Genomic DNA, 27416 nt, shown 5'->3' on the forward strand with positions numbered 1-27416 from the left:
TTATACATGTAAAGAAAATGTGCCTTAGTTAATGTATCGTTGTACCTATAAAATCTAATTATCTTAAAATGATAATAATTTATTATATCGGAAACTAGTCTATATTTTATACATGCTTTATCATCTCCTTCTCGTTCAATTATCGAGTGTACGAAAATTATAAGATCCAAAAAACTCTGTTTATATACTCCACACTGAATAAAGTTTAAGAACTCTCTATTTAGTGTAAGAAATATCTTTTTATTTTCTTTCTTTCACAATTATTGTAAAAAATTTCTTTGCCATGTATTTTTATGATATATAAAAAAATATTTTTACAAAGGATATTGTAAACAACAAAAAGTTTAATAAGATAAATTAAACTTACGTATTGTTGAATTCAACCGTTTGTCTATCTTGTTCCCGTTTATCTATTATACGATCAAGTAAGTCAGACCTGAAATAATTTACAACTTTTCCGATGCATAATGAATTTATACTCATGAAGCAAATTGTTTTCATCGCTATAACGATTCATGCTTTTATCTAGAAATATACCTAGAAAGTGAAAAAAACTGTTTCACCACTTTGTAAAAGATGTATCCGGGAATAAATATTTTAGTTGTCCCCTTAAAACACACCACATATATTCGCAAATTTAAATATAATTCAATTTAATGTAATTAGTGTCAACGATTATTATATAATAGAAAAATAAAACTTTTTTTCACAATCACTACACGATCATCTAAACTTTTTCACTACGAATGAAACGAATAGCCTAATGTTATTATCGTAAATACACAACAAAATATAATTATTTCGGAAGGCTCACAAGTCACTTTTACACTGATTATACTGACTTCGAATATTATTTTCACTATCATGAAGGTAGATATAAATCTAATCTCTGCCTGATTACGACTGAGCAGCATAACTTTTAAACCATTTCTTCTTGGCGGCTTACTGACAGTTTGAATAACATATATAAATGAAAGCTGTGTGTACGTATGACATTGTATATATTTAAGTACTATCAGGCATTGCGTATATGTATGTATTATACAGAGAAATTAGCTTTAGTATTATACTAGAAATTAGAAAATAATAATTAAAGTTATAACTGTATTTCTTTGTAGTATAAATTTTAGTATAATTATTTTAGTACAATTATTTTATGTTTACCTACTAACGACTATATATGTATTACAATAAATTTTAATTTTGTTATCTATACTGAAGTTTTTAAATTTTAAAGAATTTATCAAATAGAGAACGTTTAGATAAAGCAGAAATGTCATTCTTTATAATTAAAATTTATCTTTTATCGCAAAAATAAAATGTAAGAGATCCATACAATTTTTTATTTCTGTCCTGTTTATAGTGATTAACATCAGAAAGGAAATCTCTCTTAATGTCATATGTGCATGTGCATACATATATATTCGTGTATTCAAAACACTGAAGCAATTTTTTATATTGGTATTAGCGGATGTTAGTAAGAGATCAGTTTTCGTCTGCCATAAAATAACCTCATTCGCTTTTAAAAAGTAAGAAAGTAAATAATTTTAAGAAGTTTATAACATAATTCTATAAAATAATATTAGTGTACTAATTTTCATTTTCAATCTATTTCACATAATTTATTTAATTTTTATGCATTTTGTATTACTTATTATGAATGTAAACATGTCATATATCAAATATATATTTAAATAAATATAAAGAAATCATATCATCTATAAAAAAAAAGATTCTTTTTACACGGTATAAGTAAATGTTATTTACTTATAACATATTTATTAATTATAAACATATTTTATATATATAATTTATTTCTATATATATAACTGAATAATTTCTGATAGTATATAAATTTGCAAACACAAATTATAATATTTTATTGAATACTTTTATTGCTTAGATTAGAAGAATATTCATTCTCTTCTTTATAACATTTTCATGTTAATATTCCAATATTGTTAACATAACTTATAATATAAAGAAAGATCAAAATATGATAATTAATATATACGTTGTTATAATAATCATTACTGTATTATATGCATAACAATCATAAGTAGCTTTTTCAAATGACATTTTGTACAAATACATAATAAAATATATATTTTAGATAACAGGTTTGAACAATGTCAGAAGTTCAAGAAACAGTACCAGAAGCAACAGAAGCAACTGTAGAACAAGATGCTGTATCTGAGGAAGATAAACAATATTTGACTGATTATATAAAAGAAACAGAACAGCGACTAAATGCAAAAGAAGAACTTCGAGCAGCTAATTTAAATCCTAATAGACCACCAGAAACATATTTCAGCAAATTAGATTCAACGCTGAAAAGAAATACTACGTTTGTTAAGAAATTAAAAAATTTTAGTAGTATACAATTAGATACAGTTCTAAAAGATATGACACATTTAAATTTGACAAAATATGTAAGTGAAGTTGCTACTGCTTTAGTGGATGCTAAATTAAAAATGACAGATGTTGCACCTGCTATTAAGGTATGCAGCTTCTTGCATCAAACATATGCAGAATTTTCAACCCATTTTTTTGAGAATTGGCAAAGAATTTTATCTCTAAAGGTTGTAGACAAAATTGCAAATCCAAGCAAACTTAGAGTCGATCTTCGATTTTATGCTGAACTGGTTAATGCAGGGATTTTCACCCATAAGCAAGGATTACCTCTGCTTGGTTCTGCATTAACGGTTTTAATTAATATGGATAAAGAAGAACATAACAATGCAAGCATCATATTAAGCTTCTGCAAACATTGTGGTGAAGATTATGCAGGCCTTGTATCTAAAAGAGTAAGAGAAATATCTGAAAAGTTGAGTATAACTATACCCAAAAGCAAATTACTTTCTCCTGATAAACAACAAAATGTGAGATTACTGTTACGAGATTACTACAATTCATTATGTAAACATTTATTAAAAGAACATAAGGATCTTCAAGCTTTTGAGAAACAAAATCGAAAGATTTTGCAGACCAGAGGCGAGCTAAGCTCTGAAAGAAAAGAAAAACTTGAGAGTCTTCAAGTATCCTATGATCGTTTACTTAATAATGTGCAAAGCTTTTCTGATACTTTAGATGAACCTATGCCAGAACTTCCTGTAAATAGTGAGATGAAAGCAGAAGCAGAAGAATCGTTGAAAATGATTAGCGAAGGAGAAGAAAATAGTATTTTAGAGGATATGTGGGGAGATGAAGAAACCAGACGATTTTATGAAGTTTTGCCAGACTTAACAGTATTCCTTCCAGGATCATATTTGAAAGAAGTACCTAAACAAGATGCTCCAATAAGCGAAGAAGCTTTAGATGAGGAAATAACATTTGATGAACTAGAAGAAACTGAAAAAGTAGATGAACCTGAGGCAGAAGTGGAGGAACCACAAGTTTCGAATATAAGTAATAAAATACTTCTAGATGCATTTATAACGCATTTACCAAATTGCGTAAATCGTGAATTAATTGACAATGCGGCAGTACACTTCTTAATGAATCTCAACACGAAACATAACAAGAAAAAGCTAGTGAAAGCATTGTTTGGTGTTTCTAGAATTCGTTTAGATCTACTGCCATTTTATTCACGATTGGCAGCTATTCTTTATCCTGTTATGCCTGATGTTGGCAATGATTTATGTTCAATGTTAAAGCATGACTTTAAATATCATGTACGAAAAAAGGATCAAATTAATATAGAATCAAAAGTAAAAGTTGTTAGATACATTGGTGAACTTGTTAAATTTAAACTTTATTCAAAGATAGAAGCATTATATTGCTTGAAAGTTTTGTTACATGACTTTACACATCATCATATTGAAATGGCTTGTAATTTGTTGGAAACATGTGGAAGATACCTATTTTGTTCACCAGACTCACATCAAAGGACAAAAGTATATTTGGAACAAATGATGCGTAAGAAGGCAGTCACTGCATTAGATTCACGTTATGTAACAATAATTGAAAATGCGTATTATTATGTAAATCCACCAGAATCTACTGGGGGTGTATCAAAGAAAGACAGACCACCTATTCATGAATTTATAAGGAAATTATTATACCAAGATCTCTCAAAAACAAATACAGATAAAGTACTCAAATGGATGCGTAAACTAGATTGGGAAGATGAAAGTGTATCATCCTACGCTATTAAATGCCTCACTGCTGCGTACAATGTTAAATATTTGAACATTCGATGTGTAGGAAGTTTATTAGCTGGACTTGTTGCACATTACGAAACTATAGGTCCTCACGTAGTAGATGGTGTGTTGGAAGATATAAGACTATGCATGGAAATTAATTTACCAAAATTTAATCAACGGCGTATTGCTATGGTTAAATATCTCGGAGAATTGTATAACTATCGCATGGTAGAAAGTGGAGATATTTTCCGAACGTTGTATCTTCTGATTACATTTGGAGTCAGTATGGATCACTCCATACCAAGTATTTTAGATCCACCTGACCACCTCTTTAGAATTCGATTAGTCTGTACATTATTGGAAACTTGTGGACAGTACTTTAGTGGTGGTTCTAGCAAGAAAAAGCTAGATTACTTTTTAATATTTTTCCAAAATTATTATTGGTTCAAATATACAGATCCTATTTGGACTCCAGAAAATCCATTTCCAGTGGGTATAGATTATATGTATCGTGATACATTAACAATGTTGAGACCAAAAATGCAATTGTTTCAAAGTTATAAAGAAGCGCAATGTGCTGTGGAAGAATTGCGAAATACATTATATCCAACTCTTGGAAATCCTATTGCAGAGGATGGTATTGAACGTACTGATGCAGAACCTGATATGGGTGTAATTGCTGAAGGAGATGAAGATATAGCTGTAACATCTGGAAATGGTAGTGGAGATGCAAAAGGTATGGCTGATTTGCATTTTGAAGAATCTGAAGATTGTTCTGAAGCACAATCAGAAGAAGATTGGACTGCTGATGCAGAAAGAGATTACACTATGGGTACACAAGAAAATACCCAAGGAGATCAAAGTCTTTCAGAAGGTGGTACTGATGGTGTTATTATGGATGTTACAGAATTAAATGCAGCATTACCAGCTGGCCCTAGAAGAGTAAGTTGTCCTGAAGATGATGACTTTTTGTCTGCTCTTGATAAAATGGTTTCAGATAATATACAAGATAGAATGCGAGATTCAGTGAAACCACAACAAGTGGATATTTCAGTTCCTTTGCATGTAAAAAGTACTAAAAAAACATACGAACAACTGCAAGAAAGACCTTCTGATAATAGTACAGTCGATTTCGTACTTATGTTAAGGAAAGGTAACAAGCAACAATACAAGAATTTAGCAGTTCCTGTGTCATCAGAATTAGCAATGAATCTTCGAAATAGAGAACAGGAACAGAAAGAAGAGAAAGAACGAGTTAAAAGATTGACACTGAATATTACAGAAAGACAAGAAGAAGAAGATTATCAAGAAACAATTAACCAGAGTACCAGGCCAGTGACAGTAAATTTAAATAGAGAGCGACGACAAAAATATAATCATCCTAAAGGTGCACCAGATGCAGATCTTATATTTGGCCCCAAAAAGATACGGTAATCTTAATGTTGTTGGAAATCAGTACTTGTCATGTTAGAGGAAAACAAGAAATCTACAATACGAACTATTTGATGTTCATGTTTTTGTGTAGGTTTTATAATAAATTCGTGATACTTTATTTTTTTTTTTTTGAAATACATATCTATATGTTGTTTATATGAATTCTCAATCATATAGATTTCAGTGTAAAAACATATTTTATATTAAAAATGCAGAAATGTGTCATATATGTCAATATGTATTTGCATATATTCATATGGAAAAAAAGCTCTGTTGTATTCGAATAAGGTGTCTTCTCTGTTACTTCCACATTATAAATATACAAAATTATCAATAAAAAATCAATTTGGCTAATACTCAACATCAGGATTGTTAATCGTAAAAATTTTAATTGCAGAATTTACATATTGACATAATATAATAAGTCATATTAATAAATTATACTTCGATATTTTTAATAATTTAATTAAACTTTTATTAACAATAAAAAAGATACAATATGTTTAGAACTAATCACGATATTGTGTTATTCATCAAAATGGATAAACTTTTATAAATATTAGTATACCTTTTGGATATTTTGAAAAAATGTTATTATATTAAGCTTCATTTTTATTGTATAAATAAATGTAAAAAACCAATAATTTTCTAAAAAACAAATACAAATATGCATACAAATAAGGAATTGAATTTGATATACAATTATTTATTTTTATCTAAAATATTATTACGGTGTACAAAATGAATATAAATAAATGTTAGCTGTTTTTATGTTTGATACTGCTCTCTTATACAGTCTGCCATAATATCACATATCTACCTTGGTATATGATACTGGTAATCATAAATTAATACTAAATTGCATGTTTGCATTATATTATCTCCATATTTTATAGATCTTCTTCTGCATCTTCAAATTGACCTGCTTCTATATCCATAGCATCATCTACTTCTGTACCATTGTGACTTGTCCCTATTTGTTCTAAAGGAATGAGAATAAAGAATCTTGATCTTTATAGAATATTGATTCTTTTTACATTAAATCTATTAAAATTTTAAATATTACCTGTTGGTAAAATGTAGGGAGCATCACCAGCACCAACATCGTACTGTTCAAAATCATCTTCCTCTGCATCTTCATAAATATCTTCTTCAGCTACAAAGATATGTAAATTTTTATAACATATTTGATTGTTTAATAAAGTATTATTAAAACAGCTTTATTTACCATCAGAAAAACTATCTTGTGGATCAGGATGAAGAGCCTGACATTGGTTCATTGCTTGAAACATTGTCTCCAAATTATTTGTGTTGTCAGGGGCAAATCGCATTTCTGTGATAGGTGTATCTGCATCTTCAAATTCATTATCCGAACCACTATCTGAAGCTGGTGGCAATGGTACATCTATATGAAATATTATATTTAAAAAATATAAAAATATGAAATCTTAATATATTTAGCAAAAATTACATAGAAAGTAAATTCAGATTCAGTAAACTGAACTTTATTTAGATTTTATTCTTCACTGAAAGACAAGCAATTACATTCAAAGGGAACTTAACATACCTGGAAGATCTACTTTTGCATCGACCATAATATATAAACATTGTCTTGGGTGTGCTTGTTCATCTCGTGATATGGCATGTAAAGATATATGAGGGTATTCAAGTGAAAATCCCTGTTGTGTATCATAATTCACCCAAGAAAGTAAGCTACAAACATGAACATCGTATTAAAATATGAATATATTATGAAATATAAGATTGCGTCTTATTATATTAGTACTTACCTCTCTGTGATATACAGAGTTCCTTTTCCTACTTCCCTATCATTAATATACACGGTAGTATTTAGTTCTTCATGGCGTATTCCCTCCTGTGGTGCAAGAAAATTGCTAAGCACTACCATCTTTTATCTGCAATATTTACTTGAGATATAGGACCAACAGCATTTGATCAAATAAACCAATTATTTAGACAAATATACAGACAAGAGGCAAAAATAGATGAAAGGTTATGCAAGAATTTATAAAATTATAAATTTCGTTACATTATACACACAAATATATATAAATTAATATAATATAACATACGTATATACATTTCATAACATAAAATAACATAAATTTCATAAAAACAAGTTCGGAAACATAATTAATTAATCATGCACTTTATTTAGCGTAAAATGCAGTAAACAAAATTGTAATTGCATACTTAAGATAGCAATCTTATTAGTTTTATAATACTTGTCTTTTACACTCAATTTAGCTAATGCATAATCTATTGATGTATAAATTCATTACCTACTTGTTTTTGCAAACAAATTATAAATAAGAAGAGAAAATTCTCCACCAAATGAACGAATTTGTAAACTTGACAACGATTTTATAACTTTAATTCTTACACAATACTTCGAGATCACTTTTTACGTTTCGAAATATATACGCGACAAAGTTCACTAAAGCTTTACAATCGCTAAAATCAATCAATATGACGATTTTTCATTTTTTAATACTTGCAAATATACAACTTTTGCGCACCCTGTTGTGTTTGTATTTTACTCTATTAATGTAGAATACTTTTTTATGATAAACTATACATAGATGTTACACTAGCATACTTGAAAGGGCGGGAAGTTTTGTTGCATATTTTTGACATTACAATAAAAAGATATTAAACTGTTTGATGATTTTATGTTATAGATAAGTATATAAATTCTGGGCTCTTAAAAATATGTTTCTCTTTATTTCAATTCTATTTTAAATTACTCAAAGATTCAGGAATTGCGAATAAATTTAGGTATTGATAAAAATGCAATAATTTTTTAGATATATAGAAGAACAAGTAGCTTCTCAAGAAAAAAAGTTATATACAGGGAAGAGATACAACTTTGTTATATTATAGGATAATATTTTATTTTATTAACTGATACAACATTTATTTTACAATTTCAAAATTATTGTTATCATGATAATGAAGAAACTACATAAGAATATTTTATAAATCTATTTTAATAATAAATATATATAAGTACGTTAGACGTATGAAATTATTAACAACAGTAAACAATTTTTCAATCATTTTTTTCAATATAATAAGCGTATTATAACGCATTGTTGTAATTATATATAATATATACTTGTTAATTTTGGAAAATTATTATTTATGATTTGTTCGCTGTCATTATTATACATTCTTTATACATGTAAATAACCATCATATTTAATATTCATTACCATACATTTTGCATAAAGTGAAACAAGTTCTTCCTATTTTTTCTATGAAAATAATCCCTATTTACTATTTACATGTTTTTACATCTACCATATAAAATTAATACATAGCTGTGATATTTAACTTTACTCGTTTTATATAAAATATAAATCAAATTAATATTTAATCGAAGTTTCTAAAATTTATAATACTGATTTTAAACTCGATATGCTTGTTTTATATACAGAAAAATAAAACATTCAGTAATGTAAAAAAATGTATAATATCGTAGTTTACGAAAGAATGTTAAAATAAAATGATATTCTATGGATTTTGCTTAATCAGGTTATTTTAGGTAAACTTTTGAAAAATAAAGTGAATAATCATTACATAAAAATAATGTTAGTATAAACATATAACATAATATATAAAATTATTTTAATATAATTGGGAAATAAGAAGTAAATAAATGGTAATAATTGATTTTATTTTTAAGATATCGGTTAAAATGTTAGCATTCTAATTGTGCAAAATGATATAAATACAACCAGCTATTACTGACTTCCATATTTATTTTAATATAATATATGTTCTGTTATTATTTTAATAATCTTTTTAAATTTAATAAAACTTTACTATTTTTAATCTATTATTATAAAGTTATATGTTTATATATTTCGTTATACAGTATACATAATTTATAAACTACTACGATTACATGATGTAAGAACATAATTTTATTTTATACTTTATGTAGAAGTTCGTAAGTTTATAGACATATATAAATTATAGCTTAAGGTGAAGAGAATCAGCATCTTTATAAATGTTACATATTTTTTAAATGTATAAATGAGTTAATGAAATAAAACAGTAGAATTTTTACTAAATTTCCATAACTTTAGTTTTCTATCATGGTATATGCGATATATATTTATATTTTAGATAAGTATTAAAATTCTATTAATAACAATTACTAAATTAAATTTATCATATAATGTCAAACAATTTATGAAAGTATGGATATAGTAATATCATAATTGATAATAGAACACAAGAAAGCCATCTGAAAATGTTTTATTAGGATTACATGTGGCAAGCGAGGCTTTTGTTTCCAATTCCTCAAATTTAAAACTCATTTCCATAACATTTTACGTACATACATACATACTGTTAGTACAATAAAAAGTGCTCTGTTTAGTATTTCGCACTTCATTTACTACTAGAAATTATTGTTGCAAGAAGTATCACTTTGACATCTTTAAGACAATCGGTCATCAGTCTTGGGTAAATTTTGTTTCCTAATGAGTCTATAATGCTATTCAAATACAACATATTGAAGAATATCTGGCTTGATTGTTATAGATTATTTGAATAATAAATAGCAAATAATATATATAAATCCATTTATATTACGAAGAGTGATGTTTATTTTCTCAACAATAATAACTTGATTTTCATAAGAAAGACAATAAAATATTTCACACATCAAAAACATTATTTTCTCATTGTTGATGTATTAGATAACCTTCCATGTTCAAACCACTAAGTTACCCATTGTAAATGAGCCCTATAATATATTTTTTCATGTTACATTTTATATTAGATATCAATGGTTCTGTACAGCTCATGCCAGACTCTCCAATTTTATATATTTTTATACTATTGATAAAGATAAATAATATGTGCTAGAACTAGAAGAATATGGATACAATGTACAGCTGAATTAAATAGATATACTACATAATTGAGTATCGCTATACGTTACTAACGTTAATTGTGCAGTTTTCTTAGTCGTGTTCATGGGTACAATGAACTGAATTTTATTGTTGTCTTCAAGGGGCTAAGTTCCAAAAAACATCGAGAAACATGTATTACACTAAATCTTGTGACATTTTTGATATGTTTCATATTTTTATATATCATAAAAGTCCTTTGTGAACATATAATGGCAGTAACAGTAATAACAGTTATAGAAGTAACACTAATGATGATACTATGAGCAATAATAATAACAATTAATAGTGCAGCAATAGTGGAGGTAATTATAATAGCATTAATAATCATAATAATAGCTATAATAGTATAGTAAGAATTGTAGAGTTTAATGAGTCAAAGATCAACAGTAATCAGTGAAACAGTATTAGTAATGATGACTGCAGTATAATTGCAACTATAATTTATTTCACAAACATTTAGACACAATCATCAGAAAAAAACAAATTATATATGTAAATAATTTGTATGATTAATAAAAATTGATCGTAACATTTTGTATAGAAAACATAATACAATAAATTTTAATTAAATAACCTGTAAAAATAATTGTAAAATTGTTTTTATAGTACAATATACTAGGTACATAATATGTAAATGATAGTTACGTTTCCTTCTGTGTAGAAGTATACTAATTAAAAAAACACAATATATAAAACGTTGTTAAAAAGAACACATTTTTATATACAATAAGGACATGAATATGGCACGAAAAATTTATGAACGTGAACACCAAATGCTGTCATTAACTTAACACGGAATAAATACATTAAAGAGATATAATCTATCTTTATCACTTGAAGATAGTGTTCTTAGTTTACTTTTTCAAGATTTTTTTACTATGCATGTTTTTTTTTTTGGAACCTTTCCCATTGTATTAATCTACACCGTCCATTTGTTTACTTCGCTTATATCATAAATACAAAACTCTCATGAAGAATATTCTTAGACATCACTACATGGAAACTTAAGTTTGCAATGTATTTGTAATTTCTCGATGTACAGTTACCAAATCTTGTATATATCCAGCTAATCTGGCATTTAGTGTATTCAAATTCTGTTTTTGGACATTATTTGCGCTTAATGCAAGCTCTAATTGTTCATGAACAGCCCTTAACATTTCACGAAATTCTGCATTTTCTTTCTGTAAAGCCTGAAAAAGATGAGATTATGAATTTATATATTCATTTATTTAAAATAGACGAATAATTAATTAAGCATGACTAGATATTATTATTGAATTTCTATACTCTTTTGATTCAAATGATATTTAGTAAATATAATAGCTAGAAAACATTTTTACATCATTTTAATTATTCGACAATCATTAGTTATTAATGTTTAATATGATTATTTTACAATCTATACGTACTACAAAATCTTTATTTTTGGTAGCTATAGTAAGAGCTTTGATTTCTTCATTTTTTGTTCTAAGTTCACTTTCTAACGCTTCAACTCTCAACCTTAATGCTTCGCTATTGCCTTCTGCTATTTTTCCAGCTTCGAGATCTGCATACTTGGCTTTAATCCTTGCATTGTCCTCTTTATATAATTGCAATTGTCTTTTCCATTCATCAACATTGGCTGTGGATTCTTGTAGCGCGCTCGTTAATCTGGCATTATTTGTTTTCAATGTAGTCAATTCAACCTGCAAACAAATTTTTTGCGATAACTTATATCATATGCTAGGTAATTTTTTACAATAATTATGTATGTTTCGATACATAAAACCATACCTCCCATTTCTTAGCATTTGCAGAGCTTTGTGCTAATGCAAGTTTCAGCCTATCATTCTCATACTTAAGCTGCATTTCAGCTGATTGTCCACCTGGCGTCGAACTAAGTTGCGATGATTTCCCTTGATGTTGTGGACTTTCTGTACTCTGCTGAGAAACACTCTGTGATCTTGAATGGACTGCATTTTTCAATTCATCATCCACTTTATTCTGACAACTACCAGGTAAGGGACTGCTGCTTACCAAAGACACACTGTTTTGAGTGGAGATCATGTTGGCATTTGGATTGGGATTATTTGATGCTGATATATTGGAATTAATCATCGATGAATTTGGCGGGTCTATAAGATCTTGTTCTGACGATGGCATACTTGATCGTGATGTAATCGGGCTAACATTTGCACTAGTAGCAGGAGTAACAGATGAGCTGTTTGATTGTAATTTAGCACTAGCTAATTTAGTGGCTTCCTTCACTTCATGAAACTTCTCTATGAACTGCCAAATGAATAGTATTGTCTCTGAGATTACAGTGTACAAGTGACTGTACATTAACTTAAGACATATTTCACAAACCTTTCCTAATTCTACTTCAGATGAAAAGCCAAGACCATATATAGTATTAGCTCTAACATCTGACCATTGCCCAAATTTTTGTGATGTTTTTGTGAAGGTCATATTTGGAGTAATAGTACTGTTTATTACTGCCTAAAAGAGAAATAAAATACAATGTAAGTTTATTTTTGATATAGTGTATATTTACTTTGTTTAACAGTTCAGCCATTTTTCAGTCACCTTTGTTCCTTCAACAGAAATTATTCTGTATAGACTCCTTGTGGAGTCATAAAAAAATGAAATAGACACTGCTGCTGTAGATGCTGATACCCAAGATCTTTTTGTCTTAGGATCAATATGAAACACGTGTCCTTTACACGTGAAAATTGGTTGTTCACTGCAATTTATTAAAAGTAAAAGACTTAGGTATTTAAATATATTGATTTAATTAATACATGCAGCATCTATTTATATATACCTTGATTTATATAATCAAAATATAAATTATAGGTGTTTTAATAATAACAAATATCTTAAAGTTTATCTTTTTTGTAGAACTTTATTAGATGTATATTCCACAGAAACATAACAAAATCAAATACATCAAAAAATTTCAAATATACATATCATATTACATGCCTTAAAATTAATCCAATGGAAAATCTAATAATGTTATAATTTAGCATTACAATATTGTATAAATTTGGAAGGAATCAAAAGAAATAAATATAAACAAGACATTTTCAGTTTTCATAAAAGAAACAATTATACTTTTGTCTTAATTTCTTTAATTTCTCACACGTGCAATATATCTACAATTTATATATATTGTTCTTTAAAATACGTAATTTTAACAAGTAAATATACTTTATGTGAAAAATAACTACAATAAAAAAATAAACATTAATAAAGGATTCATCACTTTAATAAAATATGATATCATTTATAAAGCTGATCTAAAAAGAAATAATATAATTACATAAGCTTGGTATGTTATATCGGAAATAAAAATATAATCGCATTAAAAAACTGTCGAATAGATATTAACGTAATAAATATTTGTAGGGTCGTCGAAATGAATTTTCACAATTAGAGTCTAAAAATATATGAAACGGTGCCCGAGTAAACAACTAGAATAAACACATTTCACGCGGTGTCGACTTATCCCACCTTCACTATTTTATTTTATGGTTATGCATATATGAATACAGGGGGGAGGGAAAAAAAGAGAAACATTCTGGTCCAGTTTCCTCATGTATGTACGCACCCACCTAAATGCGTATCTGCGATGATGTCGGGAATATGATAGTAAATAGACGGGAAAGGAGGATAGTGTTCATTAGTTAACGCAACGAAAGCGACACGACCTATTTTGTATCAATTGACGGTATTCAGTAATAGAAGAATTAAGGATCGTTTATCATAGTTGTATGCGACATGAAAATGGTGTGTACATATATTACACACCCTTAAAAGGCGGTGCAGAATACCACCACGTTCACTTACCCCATTGTTTCTTTTCCCGATGTCATACAAATGTTGTAAATGATAATTTCACAGACTCATAGAGAAATGAATTTAACGCGAATGCGTGATAACTATTTGCGAATAGAAATTTTCAAAATGATTAGAAAATTGATGAAAATGAATTCCACGAAAGACAGAGTTACACCAGTTGACAGCCGCCATCGGCCAAAACTGTATAGGCGAACGGCAACGATCACGCAACGACATGAAACTAGTCGAGTTTCCACCATATACCTGGATTTAATCGATTTTCCACGAAAGGTTGCTATTGCTAACCTCGTAGCTTTCTTTCAAAAAAATCACTAGACGCGGTCGCATAGCAAGGCGCATACTTATGTTTTCATAATGCGGTTTGTATTGTTATTTAGAATGTTGGTAACATAGAGTAAGCGAGGAAACGCGCGTTTGAATACGCGATCATTCTTCGTTGCATATCGAATCATCTTGTTGGTTTAAATGTTTCACCAATAGCGAGCAATGAATAGAGAAGAAGAACGTAGCAAAATAGCAGCATGGTTTCTATCCCTTTCTTGTACTATCTCCTTTTACCAGAATACAATGGATGTGTGCAACATTCGGTAGGTGGGGGTATTATGTGAGAAAGAGAGGAAATAGGAGGGAGAGAAATCGTCCGCCTTACGAGCCGTCATGGCTGATTCATCGTGAGAGACTCTTCTAGGAGTGTGATAACAAATGACATTGTGGTTGAATCACTAGGCGTGGAAATTACAGTGGATGGAGTTATTTCTAAATCAAAGCGGAAATCTCGATGCGGAGATTCCACGAAGAAACGTGATAAACGGCGTTTTCGCGTGCGCGTAACACCCCCGTGGAACGATGAACGGGTTAAGTTTTAGTGAATTGTGTTGCTTGTTTTGCTGTCCACCTTGCCCGTCCAGGATCGCTGCGAAATTAGCGTTTCTACCTCCTGAGCCTACTTATGCGTTTATTGAGGACGAAGGTTCCAAGGTTACAATTTCTTTGTCTGAAAGAGCAGAATGGCAATATACGGAAAGGGAGAAAGAGTCGGTGGAAGGTTTCTATGCAAGAACGTCACGAGGAAATCGAATTGCTTGTTTGTTTGTACGCTGTTCGGCTACTGCACGTTTTACCATACTATATTCCCATGGAAATGCAGTCGATCTCGGACAGATGTCTAGTTTTTATTTGGGGCTCGGGTCTAGAATAAATTGTAATATATTCAGTTACGATTATTCGGGTTATGGAGTTTCTGGTGGCAAACCGTCGGAAAAGAATCTTTATGCGGACATAGATGCTGCGTGGCATGCTCTTAGAACACGTTACGGTATTAGCCCCGAAAACATTATCCTATATGGTCAAAGCATCGGGACTGTACCCACGGTCGATCTGGCCGCGCGATACGAGGTTGGCGCAGTTGTTCTGCATTCACCTCTAATGTCGGGAATGCGAGTTGCTTTCCCTAACACCAAAAGAACTTGGTTCTTTGACGCCTTCCCTAGGTACGTTCAATTCTTTTTCATGCACATATCCCCCTTTATCGCGTTAAATGAAACGCGATCTATAATCTGCTTATCGTATACTATGATTCGCACAGCTAAGTTTACGCGCATGACACTATCATCCAGTTCAGGTGTACATCCATGCACGTGGTGTACATATATATGTATATGTACATACATATAAAAAAAACATTTCATTCTGTATTTAAAATTTAAACGAAGTTTAAAATAAGTGGAACGCTCTGACTGGCATAACAAGTTTCACGGAAGCTTGCAGCAATGCTGCGACTGCATATATTTTTTTCGCGTTGGTGTGTGGTTTTTCGGAGTTCAAGTATAGGAAGCAATAAAAGTTTACCTATATACTTGCGTCATGGAAACCTATAAATTACATGATCCGTTGACATATACTTCGCTAATAGGTTTTGTACTTTTGCTGTTGCTTATCTATTCTCTATCGTTTTTTCCTTTTTTATTCAATTAAATTATGCTAAATAATAATAATTAAATATTTGTCGATTTTCTATATTAATTTATTATAATATATTATTAATTTATTATATATACTTGTAAATATAAAACTCTCATGCTTTTGTAGAAATTTTGCACTTATCACACACCAAATAAATATTACGTGTAAAATGAAGTTTCTTTCCTTTTTACAGTATAGACAAAGTACCCAAGGTGACATCTCCCGTTTTGGTAATTCATGGAACCGAAGATGATGTAATAAATTTTAGTCATGGTTTGGCAATTTACGAGAGGTGTCCAAGAGCAGTAGAGCCATTATGGGTCGAGGTATACAAAATTATGCACTTCCTTTTCTTTTCTCAAGTAAAGAAGGCAAGAAATTTAGTCGTATAAGTACTATCGCTTCTGTTTTTAGGGTGCTGGCCATAATGACGTAGAGTTGTACGATCAATACTTAGAGCGATTGAAACAATTTGTGAGCGTGGAACTGATAAACTGACGGCGACTAAGCCTCTCCCAGAATCAGGGGGGGCAGGGAGGAGGACATACACATGTGAGCAGTCAAGGACACACTACTTCTAATAATTCAAATACTACCAGCTCTATTTCGACAAGCTCACAGACTGAGAAGCTTGTCTAGCAATCGCCTCCCACAGGGGAGAAGGCACCTGTCCTCCCCTGTGACGAAGAGTCATCTTTCGTTTCTATTGACGACGGATTCTTCTTCCGTGATCAACAAATAGATATTAATCAGAAAGTTCATTATAAAGATTCTTTAAAGGAAACATGTTCCGAAGATGATGACTCCAGTTTAGATAGTAATTCGAAAAGAGCTATACAACAAGATGAGAAGAGTATGAAAGAAGAGGAAATAGTAACAGATGTTCAAGATAACAAACACAGTAAAACGATATTAGGGAGTACCTCTATTTGCCACAACTTCCGGTTGAATCATATTAGTCAAGTTGCAAAAAAGCATATTTCTTTACCAAAAAATTTAAAAAATCCATTTGGTAAAAATCAAAAGAATATTGTTCACAGGACTTTGAAAAATTCATTTGGTCAAAGTCATAGTAAGAAAGCTGATACACAATTATCTCACACGACTTTAGTTGACATACAGGTTGAAGACTGCCGACAATACGCGATCGGAGAAAAGTCACTGTCGTCATTTTCCAATATTCCTAATGATAATAATAAAAGTATTTCAGACTGTAAAAGTATTCAAAGTCAGTTCAAAATAGAGAGGAAATCTCCTATAAATCAATTCAAATATAGTAGTATAGAATCTGTTTTGGATTCAGAATGTACGAAGAATACTAAGAAACATTGTTGTACTAAAATTTTAAGTAAAGACGTAATTGTAAAAGGTAAGAGATCCGAAGAGCATGAATCACAAGCTCATAGTGAAAAATCAGCAGAATCTACGAAAAAGTTTTCGTGGAGTAGTAAGAGTAATAAATTTGCAAGTAAAAGTTTCGAAAAAACATGCAAAGATAAAGGAAAAAGCCAAGATTCAATGGAAAAGAAACTGAGAGCTAAAAGAATTCTTTCCAGCCCGTTAAGAAAATTTGGTCGGTCGTCTTTGACAATCGAGCCAGATAAAATTATGATAAACTTACCAAAGTGTTCTCCTTGTGCTTGTAGGTTGGCTGCAAGCTCAAAGATTTTATCCAATGATTCCAGTTTACTTTCCCGATTCACTGCAAATCACGAGAGTCCCCACCACGCTGTACGTTCGAAGAGTCCATCGCATATAAACGTACAGATAGACATTAGTTCGAAGACTTCAGAAAGAACATCAATGCAAACTAATTTGTTACCAAATGTAAAACAATTTCAAAAATCACGGTATACACCTCGAAGCAGAAGCGTTGGTGAGTTGTGCAACATTGTCAACAAGTGAAGCAATCTTGAATTATTCGTCTATTAGAACGGAACTATGGTATATAACAAACTGGACTTTCGACATCATCAGTTGAATGCTCGGGAAATGTTATTCAGAAGTTGAAGCGAGAACTATACAAATCGATCCTGATAAAATTTAACAAGCAACTTTAGAGACAAAGTGTTAACTAAATAATATGAATTCCACGTGTCTCGCCGAGTTGTCGTTCCATTATTCTTCCACATAACTGTCTTTAAAGAAATCATAGATTTATACGCACGACACTTATTCGGGCTGTAACAGTGCTAGTGAGACTGTGCACATAAATACATATGCGATATATACATAAAAATTATTATATTTCTAGAGATATGAGATAATATATCTGTGCATATTGAATATTCTTACTACACATGCGTACACATACTGATGCATGCGTGCGTTTGTTGTAAGTCGTTTTCGCAGCGTACGCTGTGAAACATTGTTATGACAAATATGTCAAGTATTATTATTATTATTATTATTATTCTTATTATTATTATTACTATTATTTGATCTTTATCATCATTCTCTTTAAGACTAAGGAGTCGAATATAGCTTACATTGAAATACTTTCTGCTACCACGATTGCTATTATACTCGATTCTAGCAAGTGTGTGGCACTAAAATTCTTCGCTGAACCTATACTCGTTAATTTAAACGTCGATATAATTTTATATTATTATTGGTTGATCAAAAAATCAGACAACTTTGTAAATGCTTTTGTTGTTGATCATTTTATCATATTCTTATGCATTTAAACTTATTTCTCCGAAAGAAAAGAGAATAAGTAACGATTAATAGATTTGTTAATGAATGTGGGATGTGTTTTGCATTGCGTGTTTTTATGACTTTTATAAATTAGGTTCAGCGGTAAAAAAATGTTACGTGAAGTCGCATGATTTTATAAGTAAATCGCTGTCACTCAGACCGGAATATATGATAGTTGTACCAATAATGGAAACATTTGTTTTTGTATTAACCCACAGCAAAGGCCTGTGCAGCGAGCAATGGAAATCTTCCAAGGTAGCAAAAAATTTAGGATAGAGACTAAAAGTTAATGGATAGCGTTAAGAAAATGTGTAAGTGTAAGACGTCATAAAAAACGTTATGTTTTAATGACAATGAATGAGATGATGGTCTTGCAAACAACAATAAGAATAAGAATGCAACTAGATAGGGACAATATTACTGCCAAACTTGATTATGAATTAGTTTATTTCTAAAGAGGTGAATCGTTTGGAGGATCTTGTCTATAGGTATGTTTCTTGTTAGTATTTTTATATCTCGATAATGTAAATACAGTACAATTAAATAATTTTTTCTTTACTAGTGTATGTATAATGTATGCGACAACGTGAAATGACTGTACGGAGCCAATGGAATGAATCGGCGCTTGTACATGTATGTATTTCTCTAGGGATTGTTCGTTTTTATCGTTAATTTTGCATTCTCGTGAACATTTCTACCCGTCCTCGTTGTCTTTTAAACAATAAATTGCTATGAATGTCTTCAAACTACAAGTATACACTGAAATTAAATGTTTGTATAATTGTGATGGTATGAACGAACGGAAAGTGAATATATTTTTATTATCTATTTATGATACATGGCTTCCGTTGTTCGATGGTTTCTGGCTACATCTCCACTTATCTGAAAGTATCTTATCTGCAAGAGGATATAAGATTGTAAAAATTTAATTAAAAAAATAAATTATTGTCGTTATTGACTGATACGAAATATTTTCGTTCGTTTAATCGTAGCTTTGATAATTTTAATTATCGTTATTTATATGTGTATTACTTTTTTTATTTGTTTCACATTGCTGTTGAAAAATTTTCTACTCGATTGTCAAACATTATATTCACTTTCCTCTAGCATTAATCTTTTAGAATAGTCTATGGTACATAATAGTACCGAAATAAAAAGAGTCCGATGCTACCCTTCCATTGGCTTTCACGTAGCCGCTGTTAAATTGATCTGTATCGCAATTATTACGTAACTCGTGAAAAAAAAAATTTATACCGTTGTTCGACAAATGTCCAGTTTTATAAACGGCAGATATTTCAGAGAGGGATTTTATAGAAAACTCCGCAAAGATAACGTATAATAGTAAAATGATCGGTGCTCGCCGAAAACTAGAACCGATCGTTTATAAAACTGGATAGAAACTAACTTTTGTACAGCATATTTCGAATGCATACGCGTCCCCTCTTTCTTCTACTTTCTTTCTCGTTTCCTGTTGTGTGTTTCTCTTTTTCTCTCTTTCTCTCGCTCATTTCTTTTACTATTTTTTACTACCCTATTCTGTCTCTCAATATGCGTCAAGCAATCGACCGGTTTTGAACAGCACTTTCGTCTTTCATAATTGCATCGTGCCGGTAAAATGGTACTCAATGGTCTTTGAGGGGGGCGGGGGTATCACGCGAATCACGGTGCGGTATTCATAACTGTACATAATAGCGTGTAAGTGAAGTATTAGAAATAATACGCTCGATGTTCTGTTCGGTCGTAACCAATGTACTTACGGCAGAAGATGGGTTAAAGAGATGGGAGGGAGGAGATAACAATGATAGAGATTACGAGATCCCCTGTACCGATCGTTAGTGTCATATGTATCACGAAGTGTAACGACTGTAACACAAAATGAATTAGTTGATTAGTTGTCTGATAAGTAAATAACATGTAGCTCATTACAAAATTATTATAGGACAGGAAAGAGAAGAAAGAGAAGAAAGATGAGTATCTCGGATTGAATAACAAAATTACTGTTTTATTTAGTGCATAAAGACATGATACCAAGCGGAATAACGTTATTTCTTACGAAATCGTGTAGAATGCGTAGTCTGAAATACACTTGCTGGGCACCCGATTAGGGTTGTTTTAGAATTTTATACTTCCATCGCACTTGACTTGAGCGTACTGCATTGCGATATAGTTTGTCAAGCCCTGCGACGTTTAAATAGTGTACAATTGTTGTATAAATCATACAAAACGTCATCTGTAGGCCCATATTATTCAAGTCCGCTTATTTTATCGGTGTACCTGGCGATGTCGCCGATGAATAGTCATTTATCGAATAAATCATTTCACGCCGGAAGTATCGTCATCCTTCCGTTTAAGCAATCGGTTATCACGCGTTCGTTAAAGCGGTAGAATTATATTTAAATAATGCAGCCGCTCATTGTCATGTTATTCTGTAAAATCGAAATTGTGTATGTACTTGATCTTGATCCCGTTCCTTTTTCTTTTGTTCTTTTTTTAAACGTCTTTCTCTTTTTTTTACTATCGAACATTAAAAATTGGTATTTGTAATTAATATTACTGAAGTAACAATGTTAATAAAATCCTATAGAAATGACAGTAAACATCATCATGTTCTATCCATTAATAATTTACGACCCAATCGCATATTCATTTTTATCAAACTACGATACAGAATTCTTCCAGATGTGACGAAGTACGTCAAGTTCCTTGAACGCGAACAAACTTTTCGCTTTGATACGCGGTAAAGGCACTATAAATGATCAAAGAGTGCAAATTCTGTGTTCTTTCTGACACGCATAGCTATTTATAAAAGTACATAAAAGTGCGCTATAGCAGCACGCGAGTTCGGAAATTATTTCATTTTTAGTATCGGTCAAGTTCGTTTCGTTGAGTCGAAAGAACAGCAGACGGTCACCGAGCGTGGTTTTAAATATCACAGCGAATAAGACGCTTGCTGTTGCAATTAATTAAAATCCCTGCTAGTTATTAGATAGCCACATAATCCTGGCTATATCCTCGAATAACGCTAATACGATGCAACGTTTGCATTGATCATCGGCATTTTGTCCCGAAGGTCAATGCGTTTCTATGATGAGGGAGAAGGAAATGCTCGAGAACCACGAGCTGGTTCGCTGGACTCGACTCAGCACCTTCGCAGCTCACCTGCGCTGAAACCTGATGCTGACGATAAAAATGAGAACAGGTTACGCGGCGTCAGCTTGAGCTCCAATGGTTGCGCTATACCTTCAGCCAGCCTACAAAGCTACTTCAAAGAAGAGACAAAATTTTCTGCTACTGCTCGTGTCTCGCGAATTAATATCTATTCACGACTGTCATCGGCAATGATTCATTTTATGCGACTCCGAGTTTCGTTTCGTACGCAGTCTACGTAAAATTACAATATAGATAGAAGGTCATTCGTTGTACGACTTTTTTTTAAACCCCAACATTGAATTTAATATTCCAAAAGTAAATTCTTATAAAACGTGTATTTTACGTGTAGGAGTCGCAAGAATGGATAATCGATAAAGTTGAGTGCTAGTAGAGTGCTAAATATATATACTTTTATCATTTATTTTATTAAGTTTATTTATAGATCTCTTTCGTCAAACTCATTATTTATTATGTCGCGAATAGAAATGTTTATGAACGAAACTTTCTTATGTTTGTTTCGAATAAGGTAGAATTACAGTTTTCTTTTTCCGTAACATGTGTTACAACGCGATCGATCTATATTATACCATTTTGAAGTTATTACGTTTTGACGTTTTGAAGTTATTAGAAAGATTGTGAAAGTATTTTAATGAATATGAAACGTTATTTTCTTTGCATAACGATAAATTGCTTTATTAGCAACTCGAACACTTTGCCACGCCCTCGGTGTGCAGCGTCACGCAGTCTGCTGAACAATTGTACTTACTTACTCCATATCACACGCCGCCGTACGTAATGTCCATTAGAGCGTCTACGCGTTGCATATATGCAAGTAGGCGTCCAACTCAGTATCGTATTATTTCAAGAAAAAGAGAACATCTCCAGGTCAAAAGGATCAAAATTATACGTGTCATATATTAAGTAAAATATCGTTTTCCGTACAAACGGTTTTAAGCAAAATTAGCTCATGATAATTACAACGTTAAAATCACACATAGATTAGTATACGTACTAGTATTCGCGCGCGTGTAAATGTTTTTATGAACGTAAATAGACGTTAGAAATGATTATCTTTATAAAGACAAATAGTCGTTAGATAGTGAATTACACGTATTACGTGCGAAAAGCTTATCGTGTAAAACTAATTGTTTTGACGTTTAAAAATTTTCAGGTTACGAGTGTGCTTGTATTAGTACGTTCGTGACAAGTGTCTGTAGGGTCTTTGTCGCGTAAGTACATACTATTGCGTGCAGGATAGGTATCGAAGAATCGTCGAAGGCCGAAGAAGGGACCAAAGAATGGTCGGAAAGGATAGGAGCAGCAGCAGCAACAGCAGCAGCAGCAGCAGCAGGGCAGAGGGGAGAATGGTTGACTGCTAGAGAAAGATGGTGGGGATCGCGGGAGAAGAAGTGGGGTACAGCGGGAAATAGAGTCGGTAGTGGCGGCAGTTGCGTCTCGAGCAGCGCGCGTATTGTTTCGTTCCGTCCTATTCGTGTACCCTCTCGTGATAGCTACCGAAGCTTTTACGTGCCGATCAAATTCGTTTCATTTTTTTTTCGTTTTGTGCTGCGTCTCCCGCCCACACGGCATCGCCAGGGAATTTATAATTACGTGGGACGTCCTATTAAAAAGGACAGTGAGTTCGGTGATGTTTTTTCAGTGTTATTTTTCTGTGTTTAACGTTCGTTTATGGTAGGGAAATAGTTTCATCTCGCGTAGGTTTTACCACGAAGATTTTTCACTAAACACCCATTGGGATTTTTTGTGAGTTACTTCTACGCGCTGAGGGTTGTCCCATACTGGCAGAATACACTTTGTACCGATCCAGACAATATTTCTGGTAAGTTTGAAAAATATGCACTTTTGTTTCCGGCCACATAATCCTCGTAGGCTCGAGTTAGTTGTTTCAAAAGCGTCATCGAATCGTTGATCGTCGACGCGAAGTGCCGGTGATAGAAGACCCTCGTTCCGCCTTAGGGTCTTCTATCACTGTTTCGAAGTTTACGAACGCTCGCAGTCACTGAGTTAGAGTAGGAGGAAAGTGTCGTGAATACGAACCGTTGTCCGGTGCAATTAAGAATGCTGGTAGCGTGCGAGAATCGCATGGCGTTTGGCACGAAGTGCAATAACGGTTAGTTTATTCTCGTTCGTACAACTGCTCTATCCTTTGTCATAAATAGTAAATACACGTGTGCAGAGACGACGCCAACGTCGCGTCGTGTTGTGATATGTGTCAAGTGTTGGTCCTAGCGTGCGTTACGCCTTAGAAAAGCGATTCCCCACTCCCTTCTTCCATTACCATTCCCTTTTCAAAGGAAAAGCCTTTTTCTATATCGTTTCGGAACAATTGGAATAGGCATTTTCGGAGATACGCATCAAGCCATATAAACATACACATATTTGATTTGAACGCTTTCGAACATTTTCATTTCATTCATGAAGGTTGACAAGATTCGCATAAACAGTGTGTTCTCATCGTTCAAAAACATTCTTCGTCCCAGTTCTCACACCCTCGTTTCTTAGAACTTGTGTCCAATACGATCAAGAACGTAAACAAATAGAGATGAGTGCTTGCAATCGAACGAATATTCGAGTTCATTTGCGTATTATTCCGAAATAAACGAACCAATGAAATTCTTAGTTTCATCGTGTCCATAAGTTTGATATACATTCTTATATTTGTTTCATGTCGTTCACACTCCATTACGGATCATTGTAACAGGATAGTATAGTATTTTCGGAGTTAGGGATCACACTAAACATGCGCGCGTAGCATCGATGGAGTGACCGTTTAACGAGGTAAATTCTTCTGCAACGTTTTCACCATGACACGTCGACGAAGAAAAATGAAAAATAAAGCGCACGGTTTGAACGTACGCGTCTAGGTATACGCGACGGAAGTTTAGAAAGTTGTAGCGAGTCGTATATATACATGCTGACCGGCTACCCAGCCATTCTGTACGCTCAGAACCGGTTTCGAGGTTTTCGCCCGAGGGGCCCCACGATTCGAACGTAACGACGCGTGGTGTTCGAACACGATAAGCTTGTGGTCACGTTGGGCCTGTATCAGGCTACAGGGAAATATCCCAAATTGTCGATTATGTCGACTATATTTCTTTGTATAATGCATGATCGTTATGACGATACGAGAAAATTTTTTCTCAAAAGTTTTACAGCGTTTGCAGTTAAAAATAGTAAGGTTAATGACCGACTTGCAGTGTATAATAATATATAAATCGGATTAAAATGTTTGAAATATTTTGATGGTTATAACAATCCGATTACCGGGACTGTAGCGATAAAATGACACTTTAAAAATATTTTCAACAGTAGGATATTTGTACTGTTTCCAGGTGGTTGAAAGTATGCACAACGATAGTGTCTACAAGTGACACCTATGATTTACAGGCGTACGCAGTTCACAAACATAAGTTGCGTTTAAATAGAAATAAACGTCGCGTAATGAGATTCGTGATAAGATTTGTGGCAGTGTTTTCACATTGATTACTCGCGTATTGAACCTTTGCGTTCTATTTTAATATTCACGGTAAGGGCATCGTTGGATATTGTTGCACCGACCATATTTTTCACTTTTCTGTACAAATCTAAATTTAATTCGAAGCATACCAATTATATTCCACGCACTGTACAATAATTACTGCGTTTGTATATTTTTATGATTATATGGTACGCTACATTGCCATGATTCGTTATCTTCGTTAGTAAGGGCTTACTAATAAAGCATGATCTTTATTCGGCATCTTTCATTGTATTTTAATGACAGTCCAGTGGCTGGGAACATTCGTAATTGTCTGTAGCAAATCTAAATCGATCGCTACTATAACGCCTATTATTCGAACGATGGCTGGCTGTTGTTCATAATAAGCGAATTATTTTCTTTTGTAATAACTCGAATGATTCGAAGATCGGTGGCACGCTCTTCTTGCTTCTTGCTTGAATTGCTCATCGAGATATAACAAGGTCCGTTTAGTATGCTCGATGAATATTTTTAACTTAAATGAAAATTGAAATTTAACTGATAAATTCTTCCTTTAGTAGGTATATATGCTTTCTTTTTTTCTTTACCAGAAATTGAACATTACTTTTACGCAAGTTTAACTTTAAATGAAAACAAAGGACAGTTAATACGAAAGCCACTGGAACTGAAAATTAGCGTTTGTAAATTTGGATATCTACGGGCTAAAAATGCTCGTGTATATCATGATATTAATAGCCAGCTAAATTTTTGTTAGGTTTCCAATTGAGGAAATATGATCCGTTGTTTCAAGTAAGTTGGTTGAACGGTAATTCGATAAACAACGGTAATGGAATCTTCTGTTCTATTTTATATTACGAGCAATTAGTATTGTAAAATTAATTGGAATGCTGGTTGTACAAAATGAATAACAAGATACGATACGTGTTTGTATATGAATAATTGGAATAAAGAGAGAACGTTTTACGGTTATTTATTAGCGTATTTTTTCAATGTTTAACGGGTAATAATATCTTATTCTTTCGCGTATTAACGATAATAGTATATTATGTGTGTATATTGACATTACTAGGAGACGAACTTTTCTTTCATTTAGTCACGTTTACTGTTTCTTGACTTTGTACCGTAAGAAAGAACATGTCGGTAGATGTAAACACGAGATGTGCATTGGGATGAGTAAAGTGTGTCATGTTTGTTAAAGAAATATGTACAGTAACCTTTTGCGTGATCCATGAACTTTCATCAAACATTTACAGACCTCTTCGACGAGAGAAAGCTGTAAAAAAGAGGTATTTATGGAAATATATACATTGCTTTGGATGGATCCCTAGCTAAAAGAGAAAGTAACGATATATTGTCTAAGACGCTGCTTATATGTAAATGCTCGTATATAAATGTACTTTAGTCGAAATATGCAGTTGCACTTCGTTTGCCGCAATTGGTTTTCCGAACGTTTTTCAATGCGAATGTTTCGTCCTGAATTATGTCAATTACAACTTACGATTCACATTTTACTGTATAAATATTTATACAGTAGGAAATTTGTGAACACAACAACAGGTTATAGTTAGTGAAGATTGTAACCAGTGATCGAATTGTTTTATTTGCACAGTATATGGTAAGTACGTAGCAACGAAACAGAATAATCTATGCTCGTAACTTTCTTAACACTACCGATAGTTAATACGAAGCTATTTCTACCAAAGAGCAGTCAAAATGACTGGTCTTTAAAAAAATACG

General features: G+C 32.0%; 6 protein-coding genes and 1 long non-coding RNA gene across 11 annotated transcripts in view; 4 read left to right on the plus strand and 3 right to left on the minus strand.

Moving 5' to 3' along the window:
- Positions 1 to 981, minus strand: LOC117237876. The gene is made up of 2 exons (XR_004494070.1): positions 538 to 981; positions 1 to 436 (listed from the first exon to the last, which is right to left on the minus strand). It is a non-coding gene; the product is annotated as an uncharacterized LOC117237876 (long non-coding RNA).
- A 448-nt stretch (positions 982 to 1429) lies between these two features.
- LOC117237859 (regulator of nonsense transcripts 2) lies at positions 1430 to 6595 on the plus strand. Its single transcript, XM_033502251.1, has 2 exons — positions 1430 to 1529; positions 2114 to 6595. The coding sequence occupies exon 2, from the start codon at positions 2130 to 2132 to the stop codon at positions 5577 to 5579; it is 3450 nt and encodes a 1149-aa protein (XP_033358142.1). The 5' UTR covers positions 1430 to 1529; positions 2114 to 2129; the 3' UTR covers positions 5580 to 6595.
- LOC117237869 (methylosome subunit pICln) lies at positions 6265 to 8203 on the minus strand. 2 transcript variants are annotated; one of them, XM_033502278.1, is made up of 6 exons: positions 7883 to 8203; positions 7370 to 7495; positions 7147 to 7292; positions 6808 to 6984; positions 6646 to 6735; positions 6265 to 6561 (listed from the first exon to the last, which is right to left on the minus strand). In XM_033502278.1, exons 2-6 carry the CDS (start codon positions 7486 to 7488, stop codon positions 6470 to 6472), a joined length of 624 nt encoding a protein of 207 aa, XP_033358169.1. In that variant the 5' UTR covers positions 7489 to 7495; positions 7883 to 8203; the 3' UTR covers positions 6265 to 6469. The 2 variants fall into 2 exon arrangements, with proteins under 2 accessions (XP_033358169.1, XP_033358168.1); XM_033502277.1 differs by having other exon boundaries at positions 7887 to 8176.
- Positions 8204 to 9850: 1647 nt separating this feature from the next.
- LOC117237865 (homer protein homolog 2) lies at positions 9851 to 14600 on the minus strand. 2 transcript variants are annotated; one of them, XM_033502272.1, is made up of 7 exons: positions 14360 to 14599; positions 13094 to 13250; positions 12875 to 13006; positions 12545 to 12796; positions 12302 to 12448; positions 11938 to 12213; positions 9851 to 11718 (listed from the first exon to the last, which is right to left on the minus strand). In XM_033502272.1, the coding sequence occupies exons 1-7, from the start codon at positions 14383 to 14385 to the stop codon at positions 11533 to 11535; spliced, it is 1176 nt and encodes a 391-aa protein (XP_033358163.1). In that variant the 5' UTR covers positions 14386 to 14599; the 3' UTR covers positions 9851 to 11532. The 2 variants fall into 2 exon arrangements, with proteins under 2 accessions (XP_033358163.1, XP_033358162.1); XM_033502271.1 differs by having other exon boundaries at positions 12302 to 12796; positions 14360 to 14600.
- Positions 14601 to 14804: 204 nt separating this feature from the next.
- On the plus strand, positions 14805 to 16889 carry LOC117237867 (alpha/beta hydrolase domain-containing protein 17B). Its single transcript, XM_033502275.1, has 3 exons — positions 14805 to 15861; positions 16527 to 16659; positions 16748 to 16889. Exons 1-3 carry the CDS (start codon positions 15218 to 15220, stop codon positions 16829 to 16831), a joined length of 861 nt encoding a protein of 286 aa, XP_033358166.1. The 5' UTR covers positions 14805 to 15217; the 3' UTR covers positions 16832 to 16889.
- A 175-nt stretch (positions 16890 to 17064) lies between these two features.
- LOC117237866 lies at positions 17065 to 19782 on the plus strand. Of its 2 annotated transcripts, none has more exons than XR_004494068.1 (2): positions 17065 to 19518; positions 19593 to 19782. XR_004494068.1 is itself a non-coding variant. In XM_033502274.1 (2 exons), the coding sequence occupies exons 1-2, from the start codon at positions 17189 to 17191 to the stop codon at positions 18090 to 18092; spliced, it is 627 nt and encodes a 208-aa protein (XP_033358165.1). In that variant the 5' UTR covers positions 17065 to 17188; the 3' UTR covers positions 18093 to 19782. The 2 variants fall into 2 exon arrangements, 1 of the variants encoding a protein (XP_033358165.1); XM_033502274.1 differs by having other exon boundaries at positions 17065 to 17702; positions 17980 to 19782.
- Positions 19783 to 23611: 3829 nt separating this feature from the next.
- LOC117237861 (semaphorin-1A-like) overlaps positions 23612 to 27416 on the plus strand; it is a 380261-nt gene continuing 376456 nt past the window's right edge. For both annotated transcript variants that reach the window (XM_033502264.1, XM_033502266.1), the window contains exon 1: positions 23612 to 24020. The gene's annotated coding sequence lies outside the window, so the exon portion shown is untranslated. The remainder of the gene's footprint in view (positions 24021 to 27416) is intronic.

The sequence above is a fragment of the Bombus vosnesenskii genome, unplaced genomic scaffold (genome assembly GCF_011952255.1).
Source record: "Bombus vosnesenskii isolate JDL3184/JDL3185 unplaced genomic scaffold, Bvos_JDL3184-5_v1.1 scf7180000013403, whole genome shotgun sequence".
Taxonomy (NCBI): Eukaryota; Metazoa; Arthropoda; class Insecta; order Hymenoptera; family Apidae; genus Bombus; species Bombus vosnesenskii.

Coding starts and splice junctions, on each gene's coding strand:
- LOC117237869 (XM_033502278.1), bottom strand. CDS start 7,488: ATGGTAGTGCTTAGCAATTTTCTTGCACCACAGGAGGGAATACGCCAT. Junction 7,293..7,369: donor ACTCTGTATATCACAGAGAG/GTAAGTACTAAT, acceptor TCATGTTTGTAG/CTTACTTTCTTGGGTGAATT. Junction 6,736..6,807: donor ACAAGATAGTTTTTCTGATG/GTAAATAAAGCT, acceptor ATATCTTTGTAG/CTGAAGAAGATATTTATGAA.
- LOC117237859 (XM_033502251.1), top strand. CDS start 2,130: ATGTCAGAAGTTCAAGAAACAGTACCAGAAGCAACAGAAGCAACTGTA.
- LOC117237867 (XM_033502275.1), top strand. CDS start 15,218: ATGAACGGGTTAAGTTTTAGTGAATTGTGTTGCTTGTTTTGCTGTCCA. Junction 15,862..16,526: donor TTCTTTGACGCCTTCCCTAG/GTACGTTCAATT, acceptor TCCTTTTTACAG/TATAGACAAAGTACCCAAGG. Junction 16,660..16,747: donor TAGAGCCATTATGGGTCGAG/GTATACAAAATT, acceptor TTCTGTTTTTAG/GGTGCTGGCCATAATGACGT.
- LOC117237866 (XM_033502274.1), top strand. CDS start 17,189: ATGAAAGAAGAGGAAATAGTAACAGATGTTCAAGATAACAAACACAGT. Junction 17,703..17,979: donor TAAAGACGTAATTGTAAAAG/GTAAGAGATCCG, acceptor TTGTGCTTGTAG/GTTGGCTGCAAGCTCAAAGA.
- LOC117237865 (XM_033502271.1), bottom strand. CDS start 14,385: ATGACATCGGGAAAAGAAACAATGGG. Junction 13,007..13,093: donor TTTCTGTTGAAGGAACAAAG/GTGACTGAAAAA, acceptor TTTCTCTTTTAG/GCAGTAATAAACAGTACTAT. Junction 11,719..11,937: donor CCAAAAATAAAGATTTTGTA/GTACGTATAGAT, acceptor CATCTTTTTCAG/GCTTTACAGAAAGAAAATGC.